This window comes from Eremothecium gossypii, chromosome VII (assembly GCF_000091025.4).
Source record: "Eremothecium gossypii ATCC 10895 chromosome VII, complete sequence".
NCBI lineage: Eukaryota > Fungi > Ascomycota > Saccharomycetes > Saccharomycetales > Saccharomycetaceae > Eremothecium > Eremothecium gossypii.
This window is the reverse complement of record NC_005788.4, coordinates 1,439,630-1,463,691: the sequence shown is the minus strand read 5'-3', so window position 1 is coordinate 1,463,691 and position 24,062 is coordinate 1,439,630. Positions and strand designations below refer to the sequence as shown.

Here is a 24,062-nt window from a genome sequence, read left to right as displayed (position 1 = left end):
CGCCTACACAAAATACCTGCTGACAGGTTTTCCTCTTCTTCGACATCGGTACTACCACCGCAGCCTTCTAGGATAAGATGTTCCGCCTAAGAGCTGCTGCTGCGTGCTCGAAGCGCCGGACATTGGCGACGCTTCCATCGTATCAGGACATACAGGCGAAGTTTATATTTTCCAAGCAGGCATCGAGCATTGAGGATGTGCTAAGTAGCACTGCGGGACAGCCCGCCATTATAAACGGTTGGATCGATAGAAAGCCAAGAAAGGTGGGTAAAGGGCTGGTGTTTGGCTCCCTTAGAGACATCAATGGTGACAAGATCCAGCTTGTGGACTCGCAGGCGCTGTTGAAGCAGAGCCATGTTGAAGATGCCGTCCAGATTGAGGGTAAATTGGTGCAGAAGCGGCTCAAGGAGGATGAGAAGACGCCCGAGTACGAGATTCAGCTCACCAGCCTGCGGACATTGAATGGGTGCAATCCGAAAGCTGCGCAGATGCAGGAATGTAAGATGTCCGAAAGCTATCCTCCCGAGTATCGCCACCTCCAGTTGCGGCTCCCGGCCTTCCAAGCCCGGATGAAGATGCGCCACAATGCCTCTAAGACGGTTCGGGCATCGCTGGAGAAGCTCGGGTTCATGGAGGTCGAAACTCCGCTCCTATTCAAGTCCACACCAGAGGGCGCCCGCGAATTCCTGGTGCCAACCAGACATAAGCAGGGGAAAGACCCTCTCTTTTACGCTCTTCCACAGTCACCGCAGCAATACAAACAGTTACTCATGGCCGGCGGTGTGTCGAAGTACTATCAGCTTGCTCGCTGCTTCCGCGATGAAGATCTCCGGAGCGACCGACAGCCGGAATTCACCCAGGTGGATTTGGAGATGGCTTTCGCCAATGGCGATGATGTCATGCGTGTTGTAGAGAGCACGGTTCTGAACACATGGAATGAGGTTGCACTCTCCGGAAAGCTTCATACCCTCGACAAGGCGCTTAATATCGTGCCCTGTGGCCCGGACACACCTGTATCACGCCTCACCTATCACCAGGTAATGACCCAGTATGGTATTGACAAGCCTGATTTGCGCTTCAAAGACCTGAAGATAGTGGACCTCTCGGAGTTCAACGTTCATGGACACATGCACAAACAGTTCCCCGTCTTCGAGATATTAATTCTACGCAATGCATTTGACACGCCAGAAGACTTCAAGAAACACTGGACCCATCTAAGTGATCCCAATGAATACAACTACCGGAAGCCAATTGTTGTACCTATCACTGATACGAAGCTAGAATCGAACTGGTTTGAGTCTTTTCTTCCGATAGCCAACTTTGAGAATCCAAAGCTTGTTGCCAAGTTCTTTGACCTAAAGCAGGGCGATATTGTCTGTGGTGCCACGCGTCAGCGTACAAACGAACTTTTTGAGAACCCAACTCCGTTAGGTCGGCTGCGCCAGCTCGTTATTCGTTCCCCTCGTGGTAAAGAATTATACCAATCCACTGATAGAGATGTTGCCTCGTGGGTTGTCGATTTCCCGTTGTTTTCCCCGGAAGAAGCGTCCGGCACTGAAACTCGCAAGTCAGAATATCCCGCATATGATGCAAGCCGCCTCTGCTCCATGCATCACCCCTTTACAATGGTAAGACTGCAGGATTACCAAAAGCTTTCTGAGAAGCCGCTTTCCTGCCTCGGACAGCACTATGATTTCGTTGTGAATGGTGTGGAACTGGGAGGCGGCTCCACCAGAGTTCACGATCCAGTACTACAGCGGTATATCTTTAACCAAATATTGAAGATTAACAACGAAGATCAGGTCTTTGGTCACCTGCTAGAAGCCTTTTCTATGGGTACACCTCCCCACGCAGGTTTCGCGATTGGTTTTGACCGGATGGTCGCGATGATGTGTGCCAAGGAAAGCATAAGGGATGTCATTGCGTTCCCAAAGAGTGTCACCGGCTCCGACCTTCTAGTCCGCAGTCCGTCAGTGGTACCTGAAACAACTTTGGCTGGCTACAACATCGCTCCTGTGCCCGAAAAGTCATAAGCTCTACATGAGTACATGTAAATAAATATTATACATATGTATGACTCCAGATCTCCAAGATATCTCTCCTATCGGGCGAATAGTTCACCCTGACTCGGTAAGTTGGCTTAATTTTGGGTCGTGGCTTTATTTCGCCTCGTACAACAGTCCTCATAGCGCAATAAAGCGTTAGTAACCAGCTTCGGATATTCCAACTACTGGATGCTTAACAGATAGTCGCACATGCGATTTATCAACAGGGATCTTTCTATAATCTCCGGCAACTCACTATAGCGAACAGACGGCGTGGTACTCACTGCTAGCAATTATGTTTTATGTAGTATAAGTTTCCGATATAGTGTAACGGCTATCACACCTCGCTTTCACCGTGGAGACCCGGGTTCGACTCCCGGTATCGGAGTATTTTTTCTAGTTGACATTATTATTTTTGGTTGTCTGTGGGCAGCTCATCACTATTATAGCTCTTCTCTTTCCGAGGTTTAATGCGACTACAGTAGCATACGACAAGCACTGCACTGCCTAGGATGACAGAAGCAGAAGAGCTATCAGTTGCTTTGGGACTACACGACTCGGACGCGGAGGAGGATGCTCTGGCTCAAGATTGGTCAGAGATGGCAAAACTCGTCAAAAAGGCGAATCAGCATGCCCTTCCGCGACGGGGGGAGAAGGACTACGAGCCTGATGGGACAGACGCTCAAGCTCTGCTGCTACATACAGCTAAGGAGACAATGTTTGGGACTCTTTTAAACTCGGTGCGCGGATCTACAGTTAAAACCTTAATCAAGGCGTATTGGGAAGAAGAACAGCGAATGGCAAGGATCCCGAACGCACGCGGTAGCTTCACAAATACTATGGGGAAAGTAGACAAGCACGGCCAATGCTGGTTACAGTTGCATGAGTTTGTCTACCTGGTGGAACGTGGCACAGTTTCACCTTATCTTGCATTAACCGTGGGCGATGAGAAGAGCAATCATGAAGATGTTCTGTTATCCGTGCAGGATGTTTACGCGCTCTTCTCGTCTACGGAGGAGCTGGATGAATTTTTGGTGTACGCTCACCTAAAACGCCTGGGGTTTATCGTAGTGTCTACTGACAATCCACCGGCCCATGTCACTAGTTTCTACCCACCGTTATCCCAGAAGAGTTCCGCCAGCTCTAATTGGTTCTGTCACATTCATTCGTGGCTGAAAACACCACAAAACCTCTTTCATGTTCCACTCTACCATCCTCTCCATTTTCTACTGCATCGGTACACATCTTCTCCCCAACTATATGAGGAGCTGAGCCAGCATATTCCATTTAAGAAAGTTCCCCATGATATAAATGAGCTTCGCGAGGAGCGAAATAATGGTATTTTGAATCCTAATGTCAAGCAGTGGAAAATAGCATTTAATGTCTGGAAACCCAAATCTAGCTTCAAGAAGAAGACTCCCGGTTTGCCTGACTTTCAAGTAGTGGTTTACAATAAGGACAATGCGGGCCAACAATTTCCTACTTACGATGAATTTCGTAGCATATTCCACCGTCTTGATTACAGATTTGACTTTTTAAATGAGTTGGATGTGGATGACTCGGCATGGGATGACTACACGTATACCGACGGTATGCCGACTCGCGAATTTATGCAACGCAACAAAATAGCGCCTTCTCAACCTCATTCCGGAGGAGATTCTCGCAAGAAGAAAGCCCGGACATATCCACAGCATATTGCACAGATACGCCGTCTCAAGAGCGGTTTCAAGAGTTTTATACTATCCGTGATAGACGATGGATTAGTGAGTTTCGTGAGAATCGCTGAATCTGATTTTGGATCTTCCAATATATGGTATACTCCGCCCTCGCAAACGGGTACTACCAACAACAGAACTAGATCAGACAAAGTTGATGTTTGAAAATTGTCCATGATTGAAGATATATTGCCATTTGAAAGGTTAGCGCTAATGGCTAAACTTTGAATACATACTCTCGTTAAAAACGGATGGTGTGTTATAGAAGTTGGTAGGGTTTCGTATACTCTCCTCCTCACTCAACTTCGGATCATTTTGGGTTTCAAGGCCACTAATACCAGTCGGAATTTTCTGTGGGAGCCGGGGCCGTTGGCCTAACGATCCTGCATTAAGATTATTGCCATACGTGTTGGCATTGCGGATGTCAAGATTGCGATTATAGGCTTGCGGTGGAGGCATATACGTCCTAGGAGCCAGCGGTGGGGCCGTCAATGGCTGAGGATTATATTTTGCTGTCTCCTTACTCGACGAAATATTAAGCCCTGCCATATTCGAAGCTAGATCAGAGTCGGTTGTGCGTTTTGTAACACTCAAGTCATGCATCTCCTTTGTCATTTTGTATAGCAAGTCATAAAACGATAGCCCCTTTGGCAAATCAGTCTCAAATAATTTGAACGCAGTGGCAGCTTTCTGCAATTTGGAAAAGAACTCCTTCCTCTGAGAGGCAGCCTGCTTCTGCGCTGAAGTTTTCTCTTGCACGTCAGCCAATTTGAAGATGGTATCTAGGCCAATCTTAATATCCTTTATGGTGTTGCCTTGCTTGAATACCGTGGCCTCGATACGGCTGCCGAAAGGCCGGAACTTCTCTAATTCCTCCTGGAAGAGCGTCTTGATCTGCGAATCCGACTTATTGTTGTTGAGTATTAGCTGTTTAGTAATATCATCCTGATTGACCAAGTCCTTCAAGTCCTTCATAATACTCGTACGCTCCTCTTTGAGCAGCTTGAGATTCTCGTAAAGTTGCCGGATTTGGCGTATTTTAGCCAAAACCTCGTCAGCCTTTGAATGATCCAGATCTAGCAGGTCAGGAGTAGGCTGCGAAGTGGTAAATGTGTTAAAGTTGTTCCAAAGTAGCGTCGGGTTGTTCAAAAGTTGTATTTCGTTAACGTACGGTTTTACCTGTGAAAATAGCTTCTCGTCGGACTGCGACGCTTGCAACAAAGAGGACTTGATTTTGACCACATCTTCTTTATTCTCCGGTGGAACCGACGACAGCAACGCCATTATGTCGTTTCTGGTGCGCAGAATGTTTTTAGATTGCTGTTCTATGTCATTGAACGAACTTTGGCGCACTGCGTCAGCCCACGACTGCAGCTGTTCCCGCATATGCACGACCTCGGCATCCTCAGAGCTGGAGCTAGTATCCAAAAATCTGCGCTCAAGGTCGTCCAACAGTTTTGGCAAGTTCGTGAAATCCACAAAGGACTGGTACTCCCAATCTGCCTGCTCAACGGCATCCACTTCGCGCCTGAGCAGCTGTGTTTTCTCCTCCGTATACATACTCTCGCGTTCGTACACTGCCATGGGCACAATACCCCGGAAGAGGTCATTGCATGTTTCGGTGGCCGCCTCAAGGTAGGGGCCCACCACCGCGTCGAACTCCGGGACCTTGATCGCGTCCATGAGCTTGGTACTGTCCAAGCTGATATCGGAGGGAACGTGGTCGTGGTAGATGTAGTCGTTATCCTTCGCGGTCGTTTTCAGCTTCTCGTTGACCACAGACGATATCCCGTCCAGATCAACCTCGTCTCGCAGGTACGCAGTGCCCTGCAACGCCTTTCGGTGTGTGTTCGCAGTCGCCATCGACGCAGCCGCCTTCTCGAGCAGCCCCACTGCATGCCCAATCTTTCCTGCCTGCTCCAGCACCAGCGCGCTGTTGTAGGCCGCGACGCCCTCATACAAGTGCATCTTCATGTTCACCACGTCCCGCCACTTGGCCTCCCCGTAGGGCACCGCCGCCGCCGCCTCATCCGCCCCGTCCGCCTTGTAGAACTCGACGCACTTGCGGTAGAACCTCGCGCATGTGTACGAAAGCCGGCACAGCAGTGACGCCCGCCTGGCCGCGTCGCCCCCGTTGATGACGTTGAGCAGGAACAGCTCCTGCGCCTCCGCGTGCAGCAGCGCCGCCAGAAACCCCGTGTTCTCCGCCTGCAGGTCCACCGACGGCGAGTTCAGAAACGTTTCGCTCATGTACTCGAAGCACGCCACCGCCCGCGCGAGCTGCGGGATCGCCTCCTTGTAGCTTGCGCGCAGCTGCTCCCCCGCCAGCTGGGCCAGTAGCACCCCGATGTTAAACAGCGTGCTCGACTTCTCGAACACCAGCGTGTGTTGCTTGTACTTCTGCCCCCCGTTCATCCCGTGCTCCGCGTCGTACCACGTGTAGTCCAGCTTCAACTGCACGGACTGGCTCCCCAGCCGCAGGTACAGCTGCTCCAGAAACCCATAGTACCGCAGATTCTGCTCCAGCAGCGCCTCCAGCCCCAGGTCTGAGTTCGCGCTGATCCGCAGCTGGTCCAGCTCCGCGCTTTTCTTGTCATCGTAGAACTGCGACCACTGGTGCTGCCCGTAGTTCCTCTTGAGGTACGACGCCAGCGCTTTGGACCAGTCCAAGGGCTCGGTATCCTTGAGTTTCAGGCCAATCAGTGCAGTCTTCATATGTCTGCTCTATTCCGCTCCGGTATCTCCCAGATACCCTGCTGATGCTCCCACTATGGATGCACTGCTCCGAGGTCCTGCTCGTGATCATGCTTAGGGCCCCTTTATAAGTATGCGTGGTTGTAACGTTTATAATGATCTAAAATTTTCATAGCTCTCCTCATCAGCTGAGCTCGTGATAGTAAAGTAGTCCCTCCAAGGTGGTTAGCACAGTGATTGGAGCGTATGATGGTGATCATGGGGTTTAGCAGTGGCATCGGGATGCAGGCCTCGCGGCGGCTGCTCTCGTCGTCTGCGATTGTGCGCGGATCTGGGACGAAACAGCAGTCTGGCTTCAACAAGCGGTATCTGGGGGTGACGGACAAGATATACGTTCCCACGATGTACCGGAACCTGCCCAGTGTGTTCAGGTCGCCTCTGGTGGTAGCGAACTCGCTGATCAGACGGATATACATGCTGGGGCTGAACACGGTGCACGTGGCGCTGTTCCGGGTGCAGTCGGGCTACAAGCCCAAGTTTCTGCTGTGGAAGAACAAGGCGATCGAGACGTACGTGGAGGTGAACCGGGCGTTTGCGCGGCGGGACCTGGAGGCGGCGCAGCCGCTGGTGTCGATCTGGGTGCAGGAGGCACTGGAGGCGCGGGTGCGGCAACTGCCCAAGCGGGTGGAGATGGAGTGGGACCTGGTCAAGTTCAACGGGGTGCCCAAGCTGGTAGCTGTGCAGCCGATCATGCTTCCGGGGCAGCCGCTGGAGATGCTGCAGCTGGTGTACCGGTTCGACACGCGGCAGCGGCTGATCAAGGTGGAGCGCGGCAGCAGCGAGGCGGAGAAGCTGGACCGGAACGTGGTGGACCACGTGGCCTTCCTGTGCGACGCGTCCACGGACGAGATGCTGCTTGTTGGGACGGTGTTTGAGGCGGCGCCGGACGCGAAGCTGCCCACGACGGAGGCGAGCTCCGAGGAGACGATCCAGCAGATGCGCATCTGCGGCGACATCTACCGGTCGCCTCCGGCGCTGAAACAGCAGGCATAGGCAGCAGCAGCCGTGCCCGTGACGGGCTCGTGTAAATAGTGAAGGAGTGCTCTGCCGAGCTCGACTGGCAATAGATATTCTCTATGGTACAAAAATGAATTTTATGTAACAAATACTTTTGTATTACTGCTGGTCATAGGTTGTTTAGAACGTTCACGTAGCCGCGCCCCGGCTTCTTCTTCCGCCTGGAGACGGCGTTGCTTGGGCCTGCAGTTAGAGATATGAGGTCATCCAATCCGTTAGCTTTTTTACTGGTCAAGTTGATAGCAGGGTCTCTGGGTTTCACGGGCGATGCTTGCTTCTGTAAGGCGGAAGACGCACCTACGACTGCCTGGCATGGCTGCGGATCCTGCGGGTTTACGGGAGCCACCGCGCCCTGGGTCCTTATGGCTGGACCTCCGACGACAGAGCCGGATCTTGGTTTTATCTCGGGCGTCGTGTTCATTTTCCTCTTCACGACAGGCGGTGGGGGTGGCGGCGTAGACACCTTCTGTTTCTCCTCTTCGGTAGCATCTTTGTTCACCCAGCGCTTCAGCTTTTCATCGTAGTAAAAGTTGTTCTTCTGGCCTAGCTTTGCTTTGATGGGCTTTTTCTCGTTGGTATCCTTCTTCAACCAGCCAAACCACCGACTACTACCACCACCTTCGTTTTTGCGCTTTTCTTTCTCCGCAGCCTCCCTCTTGCGTTCTTCTTCCTTCTCCTTCTCCTGTCTCTTCCGCTCCGATTCCTCTTCCGAGTCATCAGACTCATCCTCTACCACATCATCGTAATACTGCTCACTTGCTACCGGTGTATAGGGGTTGAAATTAGGATTAGAAGAAGCACGGATCACCGGAACCTTGTCTTTTCTGAAGGTATCTTCATCATTCTGGATGATTTCCTTTATAGGCTCGAACCGTGATGTCCTTGGTATAGGATGTGCTAAAGCAGGCGACATCAACTTCTCGGAACCAATGACTGGCCCAGAAACTGTGCGCTTTAGTACGGCGTGCTCCTGTTTTTCGACAGCTTTCGTCTGGTTATCGGTTCTACCCTCCTCCGCCGCGTTTTCCTCAATTGGGCTGTAAGCCGGAACCGCAGGCGCTCTTGGCAAATATTGGTGGGAGGCAAAGGGGCGAGGCCCCCCTGTGTTCGGATTATAGCTGACCCCTAGCCCAGCATATGGTTGTCTTTCGTGAAGATCAGGTGATGATTCATTAGCGTTGGCACCTTTCTCTACCGTCGGAGAAGCTTCCTTTTCGGGTGATACCACCTGGCTCTGAATATGAGCAAAATCCTCTGGAGGGGTCACCTGTACTTGAACCTGGACACGAGAGCCCTTGATTGCGGGTGATTCTGTCGATGGAGCATTTCCTTCATGTTCATATGGGGCCAAATCACTATATGGTGCAGCTTTGGTCAGCGTATTCTGTGATCCTCTTTCCCCATCCCTTTTGTCAACAGGAACTTCAGTATTGCTTATAGCACTGACGGTATGCAGTGGATCCTGGTCGTCCTCCGCATTTTCTTCCCACGATTGGACAGATTCGTCGGGGAATGAGTATTCAGAAGTGTCCACAGACTCTGGAGACTTGTGGAGTACCGTACTATCAGCAACTTCAGTGGCCGAAGAGTTGGATGCTTCACCGGAATTACGAGCACGCTTCACCTCTGTAGTTGTGTCCCCAGTGGACTGTGAAAGGGAAACTGAAGAAGGGGCCAAACTTGAAGCCTCCATATCAATGGGAGTATAGTTAACGGTAGTTTTCCTATACGGTTTCCCGCTACCAGATTTCTTTGGGGGCAGCATCACATCAGAAATATTGGAAGATCGCCTAGAAGAAGGCAATATGCCTTGTGATGAAGCGCTGTAAGCGGATGATCTCCGATCTTGCTGTAGTCCCGCTTGGAGTAAGGGTGGAGCAAAGAAATCAGTCATAGAATCTGTTGCCTGTCTAGTCGCAAGTGCTGCTGGGGTTTCCGCTATCTCAGGACAAGTTGGGACACTTTTAACTTTCGTAGGGGTGTTGGAGTGACCTGCATCGGAATAGAGTTGATCGACTGACACTGCGCCACTGGCGGTGGCGGCATATTTCCCTCTAGCACGTTTGGGAGGTGCAGAAAATATCGGAGGCGGAGTGGCTACTGATGGGATACTTGGATTGCGAGAGTGCCCATTAGCCGGTGAGGGTAAGTTGGACTGCTGATTTGGCAGATGGGAGTTCTGTGGCTCTTCTGGGTACTTTGGAGAGATCAAGTTAGATGCACGATGTGGTGTATAATTGGTTTTGTGCGTTAAATGCTGGGAATCGCCATGCAGATTCGACATAGAATTTCCATGCTCAGTGCCATGGGGGTGGTTATTAGACCGAGAAACGGAGAACACGTTACTTCCAGGTGCATTAAGTGGCGCGTATCCTCCTTTGTTGGAAACCGGCAAGTCCGTATGACTGCGGTTTACCCCAGAATTTTTGATTGCTGATGGGCGCATAGGAGTAACGCCATGGTTCAAATCGACCATTGAGGCGTTTCTCGACGCACTTGGTGTAAAACTGTCAAATACTGTCTTCTCTGGTTGTTTGCTGAAGTCATCGGCATCACCACCAATGAATTTGTTAAAAGACTTGTCCAACTGTCCCCAGACGCTACTCAAGGTAGGTTTACCTATCCATGCAGTTGTTACACCTGATAGGCGTAAATTAATTGACTCCAATTGATGTGTTAAGGATACAGCTATCGCACTATTCTTTGGAGCATTCCGCAACAAACCTGTAATGACATCGAGATATTTTGGAACTGTAGTGGGTAACCCATAATCCAATAATGCAGACGCATGTACGGTTTTCATTAATAATAGTGATGCAAAGAACGGGCAGTTATCATTAATCGTGGTATAATAATATTCATATACTTCAGAAAGTAACACTGCATCCAGAGAATTAATGCTGCCTAAGCATTCAAACTTAACGCCAGAGTGTGGCAGTAGCTCGTTTTGTGATAGTGGAACGTTTGCAATAACAAAGCAAACAGCGCCAGCTGCTAATTTCCCACTCTGTACCAAAAAGACCCCAAAGCCTACTAAAAATTCCATCACAACGGGCGGCAATTGCCGAGGGTCAACATCCTTCGGAATATTGTTCAAAACTGCGGCCAATATAATATTCCAGTCTTGAATAGCCCAGTCACGTTTCAAAGGATTGGCGGTTAACTCTTGTAACACTCTGTTCGAGTTACCAACAAATACTTGGAAAATAAGTGCCAGTAAGTAAACAGAAAACTGGTTATTCCCTGCTGACACACTAAACTCTTCTCGCAAATAAGTGTCAACAACTTCTGACCACTTATCTTTCCCAATTAAACTACTCAAAACCAACGCTAAAGCATAATCTTTTTGAGCTAGCGCCAAGTCTAGAGCCGCTCCCGGAGAACCTACCTGTAAGTGAGCCAGTATCTGCATTTGGCTGTTAGGGTCGAGTTTATGCGACAGTAAAGTCGGACGACCATGCGAATGCATCTGGCCCATGTAAGGGATAAGCTGGTCCGAATCATACAATATTTTGGATAATTCCCTCAAAGAACCGGAAGTGGACAGTTTATGTTTTAGCACATACCACAATGTTAAGTCTCTCCCAGGCAAACTCTCGCGCTGGTAAGCAATCGACAATTCCAACCACTTTTCTAAATCTTTTGTCCTTGTCTTACCCTTAATTAAAGGTCCAGGGAAATCCTTTAAGATCACATTCGGGACTAAAATGCTTTCAGAGTTACGGACATGAATTCCACTAACTGGGAAAGGCTTTCCCAGCATATAATTCCCCGTATCAATTGGAAGTGATAAACCATATACTATTTTAGATGTTTGGCTCCAATTGAAAAGAGGGAATTGCCTGAAGTTTAATGCATGTCCATCGACAGGTACTTCCTGTATTGTAGGTGGGAGAACCCGATTAGAAACACCATCTGGAACGCCATTGCCAGCCAAACTGCGTTTCGAAGGACCCGCAACCGAAGGATACTTTTGCTGAACTGAAGGATGGACAGTTGGAGCGTATTTTGATGCATGTGGCGCATTGGCCGGCGCGTAAACACTAGAATGAGAACGTGCATGTGTTCTGCGTTGCGTTCCCGGAGAAGAAACCGCCGGCGGGGCGCCCGCGATGCCCACTGTCTGAAGAGCAGGAATAGTTGGTGATATGTGAGCCTGCGGCGGGGGAAATGCAAACCGCGGCGGAACTACAGTTGGACCAGCTGGCAATTGATGGCTATTATAAGATCCGCTGCTACCAACTGATGCATTACTGATGGCCCGTGTTCTAGACGTATTAACATATGCAGCGGGGCGACGTTCTTTCGGCGAATCCATTTGTGCTGCTGCCAAGTTATATGAATTTAGAGGAGGCTTGGGGGCGTTGGTACCATAGGCACCTAATGGCTGGGGTGGGAATGGGTGCTGAGATTGACTGCCACTGGCAGCTCCTTCATATGCCGCATAAGGTTTTTCTGATGTTACTTGTGGGCCGACATTAACAGGCGGTGGCGCATAGGGATTCTGTTGTACGGAGGATGTCCTAGAATTTACCGCGTCTACCAGTGATAAATAGTTACCATCAAAATTGGGCTGGTAAGGATTCTTTACAGGTGGTACCGTGGGTTTTAATGGTGTTATACCGGCCTTCTCCGGACTGAATACAGGTTGTGCGTCACTAGGTGAAAATGAACGCGAAGCCGGCTGTGAGGCAGTGACTATAGAGGGTATCGATGGGACAGGAACCGGCTTTGCGGGTTTTGGTTTCGACTTAACCAATTCCAATGGGAAATCATATGCATCAGACTTCTTTTTTTCCTCCTCTAGCCTCCTAACAGATTCATCGTTTACGGAAAGAACGGGTGGTTTATCTGTAGCTTCTAGGCCAACTCCTCCAAGGGTAGGGGCATAGTAACCTTTATTGGTTTGCGGAGGAGGATTTGGCTGTTTTGGTAGTGCATATTTGCCAACTTTGGGTTTCTCAGGAACTGGAGGGCCTGGCAAAAATTGCTGTTGCCCAGTAACAGCTGCAACTGCGGGACTAACTGCCATAGACGAACTCAAATTATGGGCATCGTATGAACTTCTATCTTGGCCTAACACCTGCGTGCTTGGTGTGTATGTCGTCTTGCCAGCTTTGGGGGGCAGTAGAGGGGGCTCCTCATCAGAATCTAGGAAGCTATCGTCATCGCAATTCTCTTGATCATTTTCGGGCTGATCACCTGCATTTGCTTCCTCTTCCTCATCATCGTTCAATAGGTCGTCATCATTATCTAAGAAAGAAAACTTTTTATCAGGTAACGTAACTTTGCCCCGTTGCGCCACAGGGGTGAAAGCCAACTGATCGTTGCTCGCTTCTATCGAATCTGATTCCTCATCCCAAAACATAGGGGGCGGAACTTCGATTCCAGGAGTTTCCTTCGCTGCTTGGCTCGAAGAAAGTTCTGCAGAAGACCTGCTTACTGGTAATTGTTGAGATGTGTCAACATTTGGATTGGTATTTTGCGCCCAGGGAGGCTCTTCAGCAGTATCTTCGTCAGCGAATAGGTCTCCTGGTTCATAAGTTTCTGCAGGCCCGGCCAATGCATCTGCACCATCGAATGTAGTCCTCGGTACATTATCATCTATTGGAAGCATGTCTGCTGCGCTCTGGGAACTGACATCATGGCCATTAGATAGTTCTGCCAAGAAATCACCTCCGTCATCTTCCAGAGCAAACAGGCTATTAGAATCTGCAGCATATTCCTCGGGGGTATGCGTCGTACTGTGCGCCTGAGACTCTACAGGAACATTTCCTGTCCCATTAGCACTGTCGAAATCCACATTTTTCGCTGAAGTGGCAGTTTCGGGTATATCACCGGGCGTGTTCTCACCCGGCACAGTGTCTTCTGGTAAGGACCCAGTCTTCGCGGAATCCTCAGTAATTGGAACGTCCTGGTCACGCTCGTCTCCGGATATGGATTCCTTGTGTTCCTCCATCCGTGATCTATTTTCTTCAGGCGCGGCAGCCTCCTGTTCTTCCCATGGCAGCGGGGAGTGCGGAGTGTCATGCTCTTCACCGAAAAGCTCAGATGATGAGGTATGCTGTTCCCATTCAACATCAACTGTGGAATCTTCGGCGTGTCCGTCACACACCCCTATATTCTGTTCAGGCTCGGCGGCTTGGTCTTCTTCCGAACTCAGAGCTTCCTGCGGGGTTTTATGCTCGTTGCTGGTGCTTGGAAGTAATGAAGTGTGCTGGGTGCGCTCCTCCTCGAATGTAGGTAACTCTGGACGCTCCTCGGTCATCTCGGGACGCTGTTCTGGGTCGCTGGCTCCGCCGTCGTCCCATGGAAGCGGCGAGTGAGGACTGTCCCCAAATAGAAAGTTGCTCTCATCTTCGATAGGTACGTCAGCCTCTGGATTCGTTCCGTTTTCCCCCGCCATCTGCACTACGTTTTCTTCTGAAGCCGCCGCCTCTGGGGCCACAGGTGCTGCCGAAGGCTCTGCTGGCGTAGCTATGCTCACGTGCTCGCTCTCCTCCACCGACGCAGCCGGCAGCGCACTGGCCGGCGACTCTGTGGCCTCCACATCCACAGCCGAGAACGCCTCGTCCTGGAGGGGCGCGCTCACTTCCACCGCGGTCGACACCGCCGCAGAGTCACCGACCGCCACGTACGGCGACGGTGCGCTGCCCGCACGATCGTCGCCGATCGCGTTGTCTGTGGATCCGGAGCTTTCGACAGATGCCCCGCGGCTCTCATCCGCGCTTTCTCTCGCGGCTGCCGCGCCCGCGGCCTCTGCGTCCTCCGCCCCACCGTACTGCTGTTGCTCGAAGATTGATACGTCAATCGGCGACCCCAGCGTCGATTCCAGCGACGCCTGCTCCTGCATCTTTTCCGCCGCCTTCTTCTGCTTCTGCTTCTGCTTTTTCTTCTGGTTGCGTCTCCGCTTGGCCTCTGTCGACATCGTGGCCGTTCTAATCACCAGATGCCTGCAAATCTATAATCCGTAGTAGAACGTCTGGTCCTAGTACTTCTGGCTGTTAAGTGTTCCCCCCAGATGTCTTCGCGTATTCCGCACACTAATTTGACCGTGCTCCGTAGGTAATAATGGTGCAGTATCGCCACCCGTAAGTGTTTATTATTTATGTTTTTTATTCGTTCCGGCAACTGTTCTGGGCCACACTGTCGTTAAGACCACTTAGCTTGAGGGATAGCAAGAGACCAGGAGTCAGCCGCTTCTTCTTTGACTCATGTAGTGGGCTATATGGCGCTCTCTTGCGGCTTCGGCTAAGTTTCCATATGTCACGTGACCTATGGTCTCGATGTTCGCTTGTTCTGAAATCTTTTCGCCTCTTACCATGCGATGAGGTTGAACAGGCGAGACGCAAGACTAGGTTCTGCGAGTCATCTACACCTGTGTTGAGAATGGGAGGCAAAGTCAAGGGCGAGAAGAACAACCGGCAGAAGCTTGCCTCGGAGAAAGAGCGGTTTCTGCAGTGCTGCTCGGACATCACGGTGGAGCTGGTGGAGTCGCTGTCCAACGGCTCCACGCGGGAGGTGAACCTGAACGGGCTGATTACCCGGTACTCCAAGAAGTACCGGCTGAAGCAGCAGCCGCGGCTTACAGACATCATTAACTCGATCCCAGACCAGCACAAGAAGTACCTGTTGCCGAAGCTGAAGGCCAAGCCGGTGCGGACGGCCTCCGGGATTGCGGTTGTAGCGGTGATGTGCAAGCCACACCGCTGTCCGCACATTGCGTACACGGGGAACATCTGTGTGTACTGCCCTGGCGGGCCGGACTCGGACTTTGAGTACTCCACGCAGTCCTACACCGGGTACGAGCCCACCTCGATGCGCGCGATCCGCGCGCGGTACGACCCGTATGAGCAGGCGCGCGGGCGGGTCGAACAGCTCAAGCAGCTAGGACACTCGATCGACAAGGTGGAGTACATCATCATGGGCGGCACCTTTATGTCGTTGCCGCGCGAGTACCGCGAGGACTTCATTGTGAAGCTGCACAACGCGCTGTCGGGCTTTAACGGGAGCGACATCGACGAGGCCATCCGCTATTCTCAGCAATCGCTGACCAAGTGCGTGGGTATCACCATCGAGACGCGGCCCGACTACTGTACGCGAACCCATCTCGACGATATGCTGAAGTATGGATGCACAAGACTTGAAATCGGCGTGCAGTCCCTATATGAAGATGTTGCACGGGATACCAACAGAGGACACACCGTGAAGTCCGTGTGCGAGACGTTTGCGGTTGCGAAGGACGCTGGCTACAAGATTGTGTCCCACATGATGCCTGACCTGCCCAACGTCGGCATGGAGCGGGACATCGAGCAGTTCAAAGAGTACTTTGAGAACCCAGCATTCCGCACGGACGGCCTGAAGATATACCCGACGCTCGTTATCCGTGGCACTGGCCTGTATGAGCTGTGGAAGACAGGCCGGTACAAGTCTTACAATGCCAACGCCCTGGTCGACCTGGTGGCACGTATCATGGCGTTGGTGCCGCCCTGGACCAGAATCTACCGTGTTCAGAGAGACATACCCATGCCACTGGTCACCTCGGGCGTGGAGAATGGGAATCTGCGGGAGCTCGCGCTAGCCCGGATGAAGGATTTTGGGACAACCTGCAGAGACGTACGCACTAGAGAGGTGGGAATCCAAGAGGTGCACCATAAAGTACACCCTGAGCAGGTGGAGCTGATACGCAGGGACTACTACGCGAACGGCGGCTGGGAGACGTTCCTCTCCTACGAGGATCCCAAACAGGATATCCTGATCGGTCTGCTCCGCCTGCGGAAGGCCTCCAAGAAATACACCTACAGGAAAGAGTTCACGGCACAGCGGACCTCGATCGTGCGGGAGCTGCACGTCTACGGCTCGGTCGTCCCGCTGCACTCGAGGGACCCGCGCAAGTTCCAGCATCAGGGGTTCGGCACGCTGCTCATGGAGGAGGCCGAGCGCATTGCCAGGGAAGAGCACGGCTCCCAGAAGATATCCGTCATCTCCGGGGTCGGCGTCAGGAACTACTACGCCCGGCTCGGGTACGAGCTGGACGGGCCCTACATGTCGAAGAGTCTCATATAAGTGTATATATATTTATCATAATGTATTTGATTTCGTCTTGCAGCCTAGTAGCGGCGTTGGGGGCCAGCGGGGGCCACGTACGGATGCTCTCGGTAATAGGCGGCCAGGTCGACAAAGACTTGCTTGAGCTGCGCCAGCGAGCTGTCCTCCACATTCTGGAAGTGGAACGCCAGCCGCCCGTCGAAAAGCCGCACGTCGTTCTTGGCGCCGAACTCCAGCAGCCTCGAGGGCTCGATGCCCGAGCGCTCCAGGTCTATGAACACAAAGTTGGTCTCCACCGGGTGCGCTAGATGCAGCTGCATACCGTGGTGGTCACGCAGGTCGTCGTGCAGATCCCGCCAGAACGCCGCCGCGCGCGCAGCGACGTCGCCCAGCCCAGGCACGTTTTTCGTGATGCAGTAGTCCGCCATGCGCGCCAGAAACCCGGCCTGGCGGATGCCGCCGCCCTGCTGCTTCTGCAGGTGGCGCGCGCGCCGGATCAGGTCGCGGCCGCCCACCAGCACGGAGCCCACCGGCGCGCCCACGGACTTCGACAGGCACAGCGACACGGAGTCGAACAGCGCGCACACGCGCCGCATGTACGCCGCCGCGTCGCCCGGCTGCGCCGCGGCCGCGTTCCACAGCCGCGCGCCGTCGAGGTGCACTAGCATCCCCTGCGCGTGCGCCCAGTCGCAGATGCGCCGCATCTCCTCCAGCGGAAAGCACATCCCGTGCAGCGTGTTCTCCAGCGCCACGACGCGCGTCGGCGCGCCGTGCGTGTCGCCGTCGTCCGGCACGTACGCGCGCTGCACGTCCTCCAGCGTCAGGTGCCGCCCGTTCGCGGCTTCCGCAGGAATCACCAGCGCCTGCGACAGCACCGCCAGCCCCGCGCACTCGTCCACGTACACATGCGCGCGCCGGTCGCACAGCACCGAGTACGGTGGCGCCCGGTCCAGCAGCGCACGCACCGCCAGCTGGTTCGCCATCGTCGTCGACACGCACATCAGCCCCGCCGCGTCCCCGCCGCGCGCGCCCCCGAACTCCTGCGCCACCCGCGCCTCCAGCGCGCACGTGTCCGTGTCCTCCTGGTAGACCGTGTCCCCCAGCGACGCGCCCGCGCCCGCCGCCCACACCTCCGCCGTCGGCAGCGTGAACGTGTCCGACCGGAAGTCGTTCCTCGATGTCAGATACCGCGCCGGCAACATGCCCTCTCCTGCTCCGTCCGCCCCCCCGCTTATATGCGCGCTGCCGCCGGCGCTAAGCCGCCCGCGCGCGCCCCGCGTACGGCCCCAGCAGCGTCAGCGCGTAGTTCGCCCGCACCCGCTGCCCCCGCCGCGTCAGCTCCGGCAGCACCCGCCACCGCCACACCAGCTCGAACGCCTCCCCGCGCCCGTGCAGCAGCTGCCGCAGGTACATCAGATACACGCACACGCAGTACACGCCCGACCCCGTCAGCACGTGCCACCACGCGTGCAACTCCAGCAGCAGCCCCAGCGGCAGCCCCAGGTACTGCCGCCGCACACGCACCCACACGCCGCAGCAGTGCACGTCCAGCTGCCACAGCGCGTACGCCGCCGCGAACAGCCCCACACCCAGCACCATGCACTGCGCCAGCCCCCGCCGCGCCGCCGCGTCCCGCACCCGCGTCCGCCCCAGGTACACCGCGCACACCACGACGTACCCCGTGATTACCGCGTACCCCAGCTCGTGCAGAAACGGGTCCGTGTACACCCACACGTACGCCGCCGTCAGCGCCGCCGCGCCCGCCGCCAGCGCCGCGCCCGCCTGCCGCCCGCGCCCCAGCTCGCCCGCCACGCTCCACGCAGGCACGCACGTGACGTACACCATCGGCAACTCGTCCAGCAGCTGGCACCCGTACCGCAGCGTCATGTGGAACGCCCACGACCCCGCGCCCACCGCCGCCATCCCCGCCGCAGTCACCGCGAAGCGCCGCTCCAGCCCGTGCCGCCGCACGGAGTACAGCTGGTACAGCGCCAGCGCCACGAACCACGCGTTGGACAGCGTGTTCGCCCACTCCGCGACGTAGTACGACACCACGTAGTTCTCCTCGCACCAGTCGATGGTCGCCGTCGGCGGCCCCCAGTAGCCTGATACCTCTGTGCCCGGATATCCCATGCTTGGGGGCCGCGGCTGCCGCCGCCGCCGGGCCGCTTTTATTCGCCGACTGTCTGACGTAAGCGCGCTGCGTGACAGCCCCTGGCCATTTCTTTTGCACGTGCACCGCGGCGCGGTATTTTAGGCAGCCGCGGCTGCTGCGAGATCCGCAGCGCGAGGATTGGCGCGACACCGAGGAGCGGAGACGGCGCGGGCGGCGCGGCGGGAGGTGCTAAATATATCTCGGGCGAGATTTTGCTCCCAGGCGCACAGAGCGGAAGCGCAAGGTCGTGTGCGGTTATTTCGCAGTGGAACCAACTGCAGAAGTGCACTTGCAGACCGGAGATACAGACGCACACAGCAGGACAGGGGAAAGCAGGGCGAGATGGGACGGCGCAAGATCGCAATTGAGCCTATCACGCAGGATAGGAACCGGACAGTGTATGTAGGGTGACGGCGGGCACGGCGAGCAGAGACTAACAGAGCAGGACGTTCATCAAGCGCAAGGCGGGGCTGTTCAAGAAGGCGCACGAGCTGGCGGTGCTGTGCCAGGTGGACGTGTCGGTGATCATCCTGGGCAACAACAACACGTTCTACGAGTTCTCGTCGGTGGACACGGAGGACCTGCTGCGGCACTACCGGCGCGAGGACCTGCCGCACGACGTGAAGACGCCGGCGGACTACGGGAAGTACACGAAGAAGGCGAAGGTGGTGCTGAACGAGCGGCGGCGGCGCAAGCAGGCGAAGTTCGCGGGGGAGGAGCGGGCGAAGAGCGAGGGCGAGGAGGAGGAGGAGGAGGAGGAGCGGGCGGCGACGCCGGAGGCGAAGGGCGCGCGCGCGGACGGCGAGCCGTACGCGAAGCGGTTCAAGGCGGAGGCGCCGAAGTTCAACCCGCTGCAGCAGCACGTGCAGCGGCAGTTCCACAACCTGTACAGCGCGGCGGCGACGTTCATCGACGCGCAGGAGCCGGAGCCGGCGCGGCAGGACGCGCCGGCGGCGGCGCAGACAGCACAGCCGGCGGAGGCGCCGCAGCCGCCGCAGCCGCAGCGATCGCAGCACCCGAGCATGCATCCGCCGTTCCAGAAGCCGTTCCACCCGTACCACGCCTCGGGGCAGGCGCCGGCGCACGACTCCTCGGGCGCGCGGGGGGCGCTGCCCGCGCGGCGCGAGCCGTGTCTGCTGAACGCGGGCCCTGCGCCGGAGCCGGCGGCGTCGCCGTCGGCGCCGATGGGCACGGCGAAGCAGGCGACGCGACCGGTGCTGCGCGTGCAGATCCCGACGAGCAACTCGACGGGCTCCATCAAGAGCCAGCCGTCCTCCCACTCCAGCAACGACACGATAGACCACCCGAAGCAGTCGCAGTTCACCAAAAATGGGCAGCTGGAGCTGCCGAACCCGTCCGGCTCTCGGAACGACACACCCATGTCTGCCACGGCACCAGGCGTCCCCGGCAGCCCGCTGGTGGCCGAGCGGCCGCGGAACATGGACCCCATGCAGTCGGTGGGCACCGGCCTCCTGTACAACGCGCTGCCGTCTGCGATCGCAGGCTCCCCCTCCATACAACAGTACTTTGCAACGCCGCTGCAGCCCGTAGCTGGTGCACCGAACATTATCACCGCCTCCCAGAACGCTCCGTTCCAGGCCATCCAGCGCCAGCTGCAGTCTGTCCGACGGCCGGGCCAGAACGAGCCGTGCGGGGGGCCGATGTCCGGCACGCTGCCCTCGAAGTACGTCAATGACCTCATGGTAGCGTCTCCGAACGGCTCTATGGCCATGTTCCAGGAGTGGCCCTTCAATCGGCCAGCCCCGAACGCATCAGCGGCCGCCGCTAACCCCCTGCCGTCGGCTCTGAATAATAACGGGAGCAGCGGTCTGACACCGTACATCAACGGCAACGCACAAACACCGCTCGGCGCGCGCTACTTCAATTTCCCAAATGACACTCAGAGCGAGGAGAAGCCCTCCGAGGAGAAAAGCTGAGCATATATACTTCTATCCGCCTTCGGCTATCCCTTCGCCATCTCTGGGTGTGGGCCGCCCTGGCCGGGAGCCAATGCCTAGGATTTACCCTGTGTTAATGCCGTAGACAGCATTCAATTCGGAGGACGGATCGGGGCCGCTTAAATAGAAGATGGACGTACATATGAATATCATCCTCGAGCTCGGACTACCCGCTCGCTAACTAGCCCTCTCATAACCGAATGACCAGCGGTCCACATGCAAAATTCGGTGACTGTCAACACCCACACATTTCCACCCACACATTAATTTTTCGATGGATCTGTTCCCGCCCGCCTATGGGCCCTGCCTGCGGGCAGAGGGAGATCGTCCTGGTCGGCCTAGGCTAGGCACGGCCCTAGGCGGAGCTTGTCCTGCGGAGGCGCGGCCGGCTGAGCCCCGCTGCGCAGGCGCGCAGCCCGTGAGACGGTAGCGGCCCGCCTAATGCCTCCTACGCAGCGACCGCGCAGCGGACCTGCACGTTAGTAAAAAATCATTTTTATCACCACTCAAGATGCAGTCTGATTGAAGTGTAAAGCTGCAGTAGAAGAGACAAGTAAGCCATCATGAAGGTATGTTATAGGTGCTAAGTTCCCGATACAAGCACAGTGGGCATGCTAGGGCTGCAGAGACAGGGCATGGGCGTGTTACGATAGCCGGAGACTCCGATTGGCGGGCTAGCGGGAGGTTAGCGCGGCGTTGAAACGATAATGGGTGCCAGGACGCGGGCCACGGCGGCACTGATGCTTGTATTGTTTGGCATGAATCTGATACTAACATTCCTGTAGTTGAACATTTCTTACCCAGTTAATGGTACGCAAAAGACCATTGAGGTCGATGACGAACACCGTGTCCGTGTCTTCTACGACAAGAGAATTGGCCAGGAGGTCAACGGTGAGGCTGTCGGTGACGAGTTCAAGGGCTACGTCTTCAAGATCGCCGGTGGTAACGACAAGCAAGGTTTCCCAATGAAGCAGGGTGTCTTGTTGCCAACCAGAGTCAAGTTGTTGATGGCCAAGGGCACTTCTTGTTACAGACCAAGAAGAAACGGTGAGAGAAAGAGAAAGTCCGTCAGAGGTGCCATCGTCGGTCCAGACTTAGCTGTTTTGGCCTTGATCATCACCAAGAAGGGTGACCAGGAGATCGAGGGCATTACCAACGAGTCTGTTCCAAAGAGATTGGGTCCAAAGAGAGCCAACAACATCAGAAAGTTCTTTGGTTTGACCAAGGATGACGATGTCCGTGACTTCGTTATCAGAAGAGAGGTTGTCAAGGGCGACAAGACCTACACCAAGGCTCCAAAGATCCAGAGATTGGTGACTCCTCAAAGATTGCAAAGAAAGAGACACCAGAGAGCTTTGAAGGTCAGAAACGCTCAGGCTCAAAGAGAGGCTGCTGCTGAGTACGCTCAATTGTTGGCTAAGAGATTGACTGAGAAAAAGGCTGAGAAGGCTGAGGAGAGAAAGAGAAGAGCTTCTTCCTTGAAGGCTTAAATTTTAGACAAATTTGATCGACTGCATTCTTGTCTCTGTTTAAAACTTCTATGTATCGATGTACTTTTTAGGGAGAGTGTGTATTTGTATCCCTTACTGATAGTTTCTTAATTAAACTCAGATATCATTACTAGTGAAGTTAATTGCAACTTTCCTTTATTGGCACCCAGTAAGTACTAAGCTAGCACTTTGTTGGCTGTGAGGTATACAGGTTATTTAAGCGTCACGATCTCCTCTGCAGAAGTAGGATGGATAGCGACACAAGAGTCAAAATCGGCCTTCGTGGCGCCCATCTTGATGGCAACACCGAAACCTTGCAAGATCTCAGCAGAACCATCTCCGACGATGTGCAGTCCCACAACCTTTTCTTCTGGTCCAGCGCAGATCAACTTGTACTTAGTTGGGGATTTGTCCTCCAGCATAGCATAGTACATCGCGGTGAACTTGGTTTGGTAAATCTTTATGTTCTCCTTGCCATACCTTTCGATCGCCTGTGGCTCGGTCAGGCCAATGCTGCCGGCCTCGGGGTGGGAGAATACAACGCTTGGGACATTGTCATAGTCCTGTTTCTGAGCTCTCATCTGCTCAGGTCCAAAGAGTCGGTTGGCGAGTTTCCGACCCGCCGCAATGGCAACTGGAGTTAGTTCCATGTTCCCCACAACATCGCCGAGCGCGTATATGCCCTTGGTCGAGGTGTTCTGGTACTCATCCACCACGACGTGCCCCGTTTCACCTAACTTGACACCCACGTTCTCGGGGGCAATCCCTAGTAGAGACTTCCGCCCGATGGCCCACACAAGCTGGTCCACGTCCTCGATGATCTTACCTGATAAGTGCACAGTGAGCTTTCCAGTGTTCGGGTCCTTCTCCACGCGCTGGATGCTCTCCTTCTTGTGAATGTTCACACCCTCCTTCTCGTAGTGCTCAGTGACAATTTCTTGAATGGACGGGTCAAACTTGGTCAGAACATGGTCCTTTCTGATCACAATGTGGGTCTCGGTGCCCAGGCCGTTGAACACACCGGCAAACTCGGTCGCGATGTAGCCACTGCCCGAGATCACCACCTTCTTGGGCTGCTCCTCCAGGCGGAAGAAGCCGTCCGAGTCAACACCATACTCCGCGCCGGGAATGCCCTCCGGCAACACCGGCTCTCCGCCCGTTGCAATCAAGATGTGGTCCGCGGTGTACTTTTCCGTCGTCTGGTCCGGCCGCGTGACCTCGACCTGGCCCTCGCTGTTGAACCGCGCCCACCCATGTACATACTCCACGCCCTCCTTCGCGAGATTGCGCTCGTAGATGCCGTTCAGCCGCTCCACATAGGCGTTACGCTTCCCCGCGAACTCCTTCCAGTTGAAGTGCAGCTTTTCCTTGCTGATGTCGACTTCCTGTAGCAACCCGTAGTCCCTGGCGTGCAGCAGCCGGTGCGCTAAGTCCGACGCATACCACATCACCTTCTTCGGCACACACCCCACATTCACGCACGTCCCGCCCAGTGCCTTGCCCTCAATAAGCACCGTTTTGGCACCGTACGACGCCGCCCTGCGACTGGACGCCACGCCCCCGGATCCGCCTCCAATAACCAAGTAATCGTAGTGCTTTACCTCGTTCGACATCGCTCCTTTGCAAATGTTATATACTTCTCTGCAACGTAGCATTGAAGACCTCGGCAATCCCGATATCCAATGCTTCGTGATGGTCTACCAGCATGTACCGGGGCGGGCCACCGCCCAGCCCGTGAAAGACAAGGCACGCCGTTTCCGCGTCAGCGGATATCACGTGCTAAACTTCTTGGTCGAAAGACCGAATCAATGACTGTTCAAATTAATCATTAAAGGAACAAGGAGGTTCCTCTGATAGATTCTATACATGCTAACTATGCT

The 24,062-nt window shown here is 54.6% G+C and overlaps 11 protein-coding genes and 1 non-coding gene across 12 annotated transcripts; 7 read left to right on the top strand and 5 right to left on the bottom strand.

The window, feature by feature from the left end:
* Positions 1 to 77: 77 nt before the first annotated feature.
* On the top strand, positions 78 to 2,033 carry MSD1 (aspartate--tRNA ligase MSD1; the record flags this gene model as incomplete). The annotated part of the gene is made up of 1 exon (NM_211934.1): positions 78 to 2,033. The coding sequence occupies one exon, from the start codon at positions 78 to 80 to the stop codon at positions 2,031 to 2,033; it is 1,956 nt and encodes a 651-aa protein (NP_986872.1).
* A 328-nt stretch (positions 2,034 to 2,361) lies between these two features.
* Positions 2,362 to 2,433, top strand: AGOS_t0186. The gene has a single exon. It is a non-coding gene; the product is annotated as a tRNA-Glu (tRNA).
* A 124-nt stretch (positions 2,434 to 2,557) lies between these two features.
* Positions 2,558 to 3,925, top strand: SEN54 (tRNA splicing endonuclease subunit SEN54; the record flags this gene model as incomplete). Its single annotated transcript, NM_211933.1, has 1 exon — positions 2,558 to 3,925. One exon carries the CDS (start codon positions 2,558 to 2,560, stop codon positions 3,923 to 3,925), a length of 1,368 nt encoding a protein of 455 aa, NP_986871.1.
* A 45-nt stretch (positions 3,926 to 3,970) lies between these two features.
* Positions 3,971 to 6,475, bottom strand: BRO1 (Bro1p; the record flags this gene model as incomplete). The annotated part of the gene is made up of 1 exon (NM_211932.2): positions 3,971 to 6,475. One exon carries the CDS (start codon positions 6,473 to 6,475, stop codon positions 3,971 to 3,973), a length of 2,505 nt encoding a protein of 834 aa, NP_986870.2.
* Positions 6,476 to 6,700: 225 nt separating this feature from the next.
* MBA1 (Mba1p) lies at positions 6,701 to 7,507 on the top strand (the record flags this gene model as incomplete). Its single annotated transcript, NM_211931.2, has 1 exon — positions 6,701 to 7,507. The coding sequence occupies one exon, from the start codon at positions 6,701 to 6,703 to the stop codon at positions 7,505 to 7,507; it is 807 nt and encodes a 268-aa protein (NP_986869.1).
* A 133-nt stretch (positions 7,508 to 7,640) lies between these two features.
* On the bottom strand, positions 7,641 to 14,459 carry SEC16 (COPII coat assembly protein SEC16; the record flags this gene model as incomplete). Its single annotated transcript, NM_211930.2, has 1 exon — positions 7,641 to 14,459. The coding sequence occupies one exon, from the start codon at positions 14,457 to 14,459 to the stop codon at positions 7,641 to 7,643; it is 6,819 nt and encodes a 2,272-aa protein (NP_986868.1).
* A 335-nt stretch (positions 14,460 to 14,794) lies between these two features.
* On the top strand, positions 14,795 to 16,597 carry ELP3 (Elongator subunit ELP3; the record flags this gene model as incomplete). Its single annotated transcript, NM_211929.1, has 1 exon — positions 14,795 to 16,597. The coding sequence occupies one exon, from the start codon at positions 14,795 to 14,797 to the stop codon at positions 16,595 to 16,597; it is 1,803 nt and encodes a 600-aa protein (NP_986867.1).
* A 44-nt stretch (positions 16,598 to 16,641) lies between these two features.
* On the bottom strand, positions 16,642 to 17,781 carry AGOS_AGR200W (threonine aldolase family protein; the record flags this gene model as incomplete). The annotated part of the gene is made up of 1 exon (NM_211928.2): positions 16,642 to 17,781. One exon carries the CDS (start codon positions 17,779 to 17,781, stop codon positions 16,642 to 16,644), a length of 1,140 nt encoding a protein of 379 aa, NP_986866.2.
* A 52-nt stretch (positions 17,782 to 17,833) lies between these two features.
* YDC1 (alkaline dihydroceramidase) lies at positions 17,834 to 18,712 on the bottom strand (the record flags this gene model as incomplete). The annotated part of the gene is made up of 1 exon (NM_211927.2): positions 17,834 to 18,712. The coding sequence occupies one exon, from the start codon at positions 18,710 to 18,712 to the stop codon at positions 17,834 to 17,836; it is 879 nt and encodes a 292-aa protein (NP_986865.2).
* A 364-nt stretch (positions 18,713 to 19,076) lies between these two features.
* Positions 19,077 to 20,671, top strand: RLM1 (Rlm1p; the record flags this gene model as incomplete). Its single annotated transcript, NM_211926.1, has 2 exons — positions 19,077 to 19,132; positions 19,180 to 20,671. The coding sequence occupies 2 exons, from the start codon at positions 19,077 to 19,079 to the stop codon at positions 20,669 to 20,671; spliced, it is 1,548 nt and encodes a 515-aa protein (NP_986864.1).
* Positions 20,672 to 21,255: 584 nt separating this feature from the next.
* RPS6A (40S ribosomal protein eS6) lies at positions 21,256 to 22,182 on the top strand (the record flags this gene model as incomplete). Its single annotated transcript, NM_211925.1, has 2 exons — positions 21,256 to 21,261; positions 21,478 to 22,182. The coding sequence occupies 2 exons, from the start codon at positions 21,256 to 21,258 to the stop codon at positions 22,180 to 22,182; spliced, it is 711 nt and encodes a 236-aa protein (NP_986863.1).
* A 212-nt stretch (positions 22,183 to 22,394) lies between these two features.
* Positions 22,395 to 23,837, bottom strand: GLR1 (glutathione-disulfide reductase GLR1; the record flags this gene model as incomplete). Its single annotated transcript, NM_211924.1, has 1 exon — positions 22,395 to 23,837. One exon carries the CDS (start codon positions 23,835 to 23,837, stop codon positions 22,395 to 22,397), a length of 1,443 nt encoding a protein of 480 aa, NP_986862.1.
* Between the last annotated feature and the right edge of the window lie 225 nt (positions 23,838 to 24,062).